This window comes from Penaeus monodon, chromosome 21 (assembly GCF_015228065.2).
Source record: "Penaeus monodon isolate SGIC_2016 chromosome 21, NSTDA_Pmon_1, whole genome shotgun sequence".
NCBI lineage: Eukaryota > Metazoa > Arthropoda > Malacostraca > Decapoda > Penaeidae > Penaeus > Penaeus monodon.
In genome coordinates this window covers 22,655,141-22,655,490 of record NC_051406.1, presented here as the reverse complement: position 1 = coordinate 22,655,490, position 350 = coordinate 22,655,141, and the positions used below count along the sequence as shown (strand labels likewise).

The following is a 350-nucleotide window of genomic DNA, read 5'->3' as shown; positions in this document are numbered from 1 at the left end:
CCTCCAAATTCATCTATTCCAAAAGCTAACCATTCTAACAACAGACCATTGTTCTCATTTTACAGGTTCCAGAGCGCAGCATCGCCGTCCTGGTCGTGGGTGATTACCTGAAACTATTTGAGATTAAGAACAGCATAGTGTTGGTGATTAGAAAAATCAAAGGGATGGAGATTGCAACCGACTGCAAGGGTGGGTGATTTGAGTGAGGGAAAGTGGACAGGGGAAATAGTGTTTTTTTGTGCAAATGTATGTATGATCGTTTGTGTTTATTGTTATATACATTTCACTCACAATCAGAAGTCCAACTACCTCGCAATCTCTTATATGTTTATAAACAACCTTAGATGGCG

General features: G+C 40.0%; 1 protein-coding gene across 1 annotated transcript in view; it reads left to right on the top strand.

Annotated features, from left to right (window-relative positions):
* LOC119586348 (pre-mRNA 3'-end-processing factor FIP1-like) overlaps positions 1–350 on the top strand; it is a gene marked incomplete at both ends in the record, with an annotated part of 14,764 nt that overhangs the window by 10,219 nt on the left and 4,195 nt on the right. The window contains 1 exon segment of the mRNA XM_037935060.1: positions 66–189. Coding sequence (XP_037790988.1) covers positions 66–189 — 124 coding nt within the window.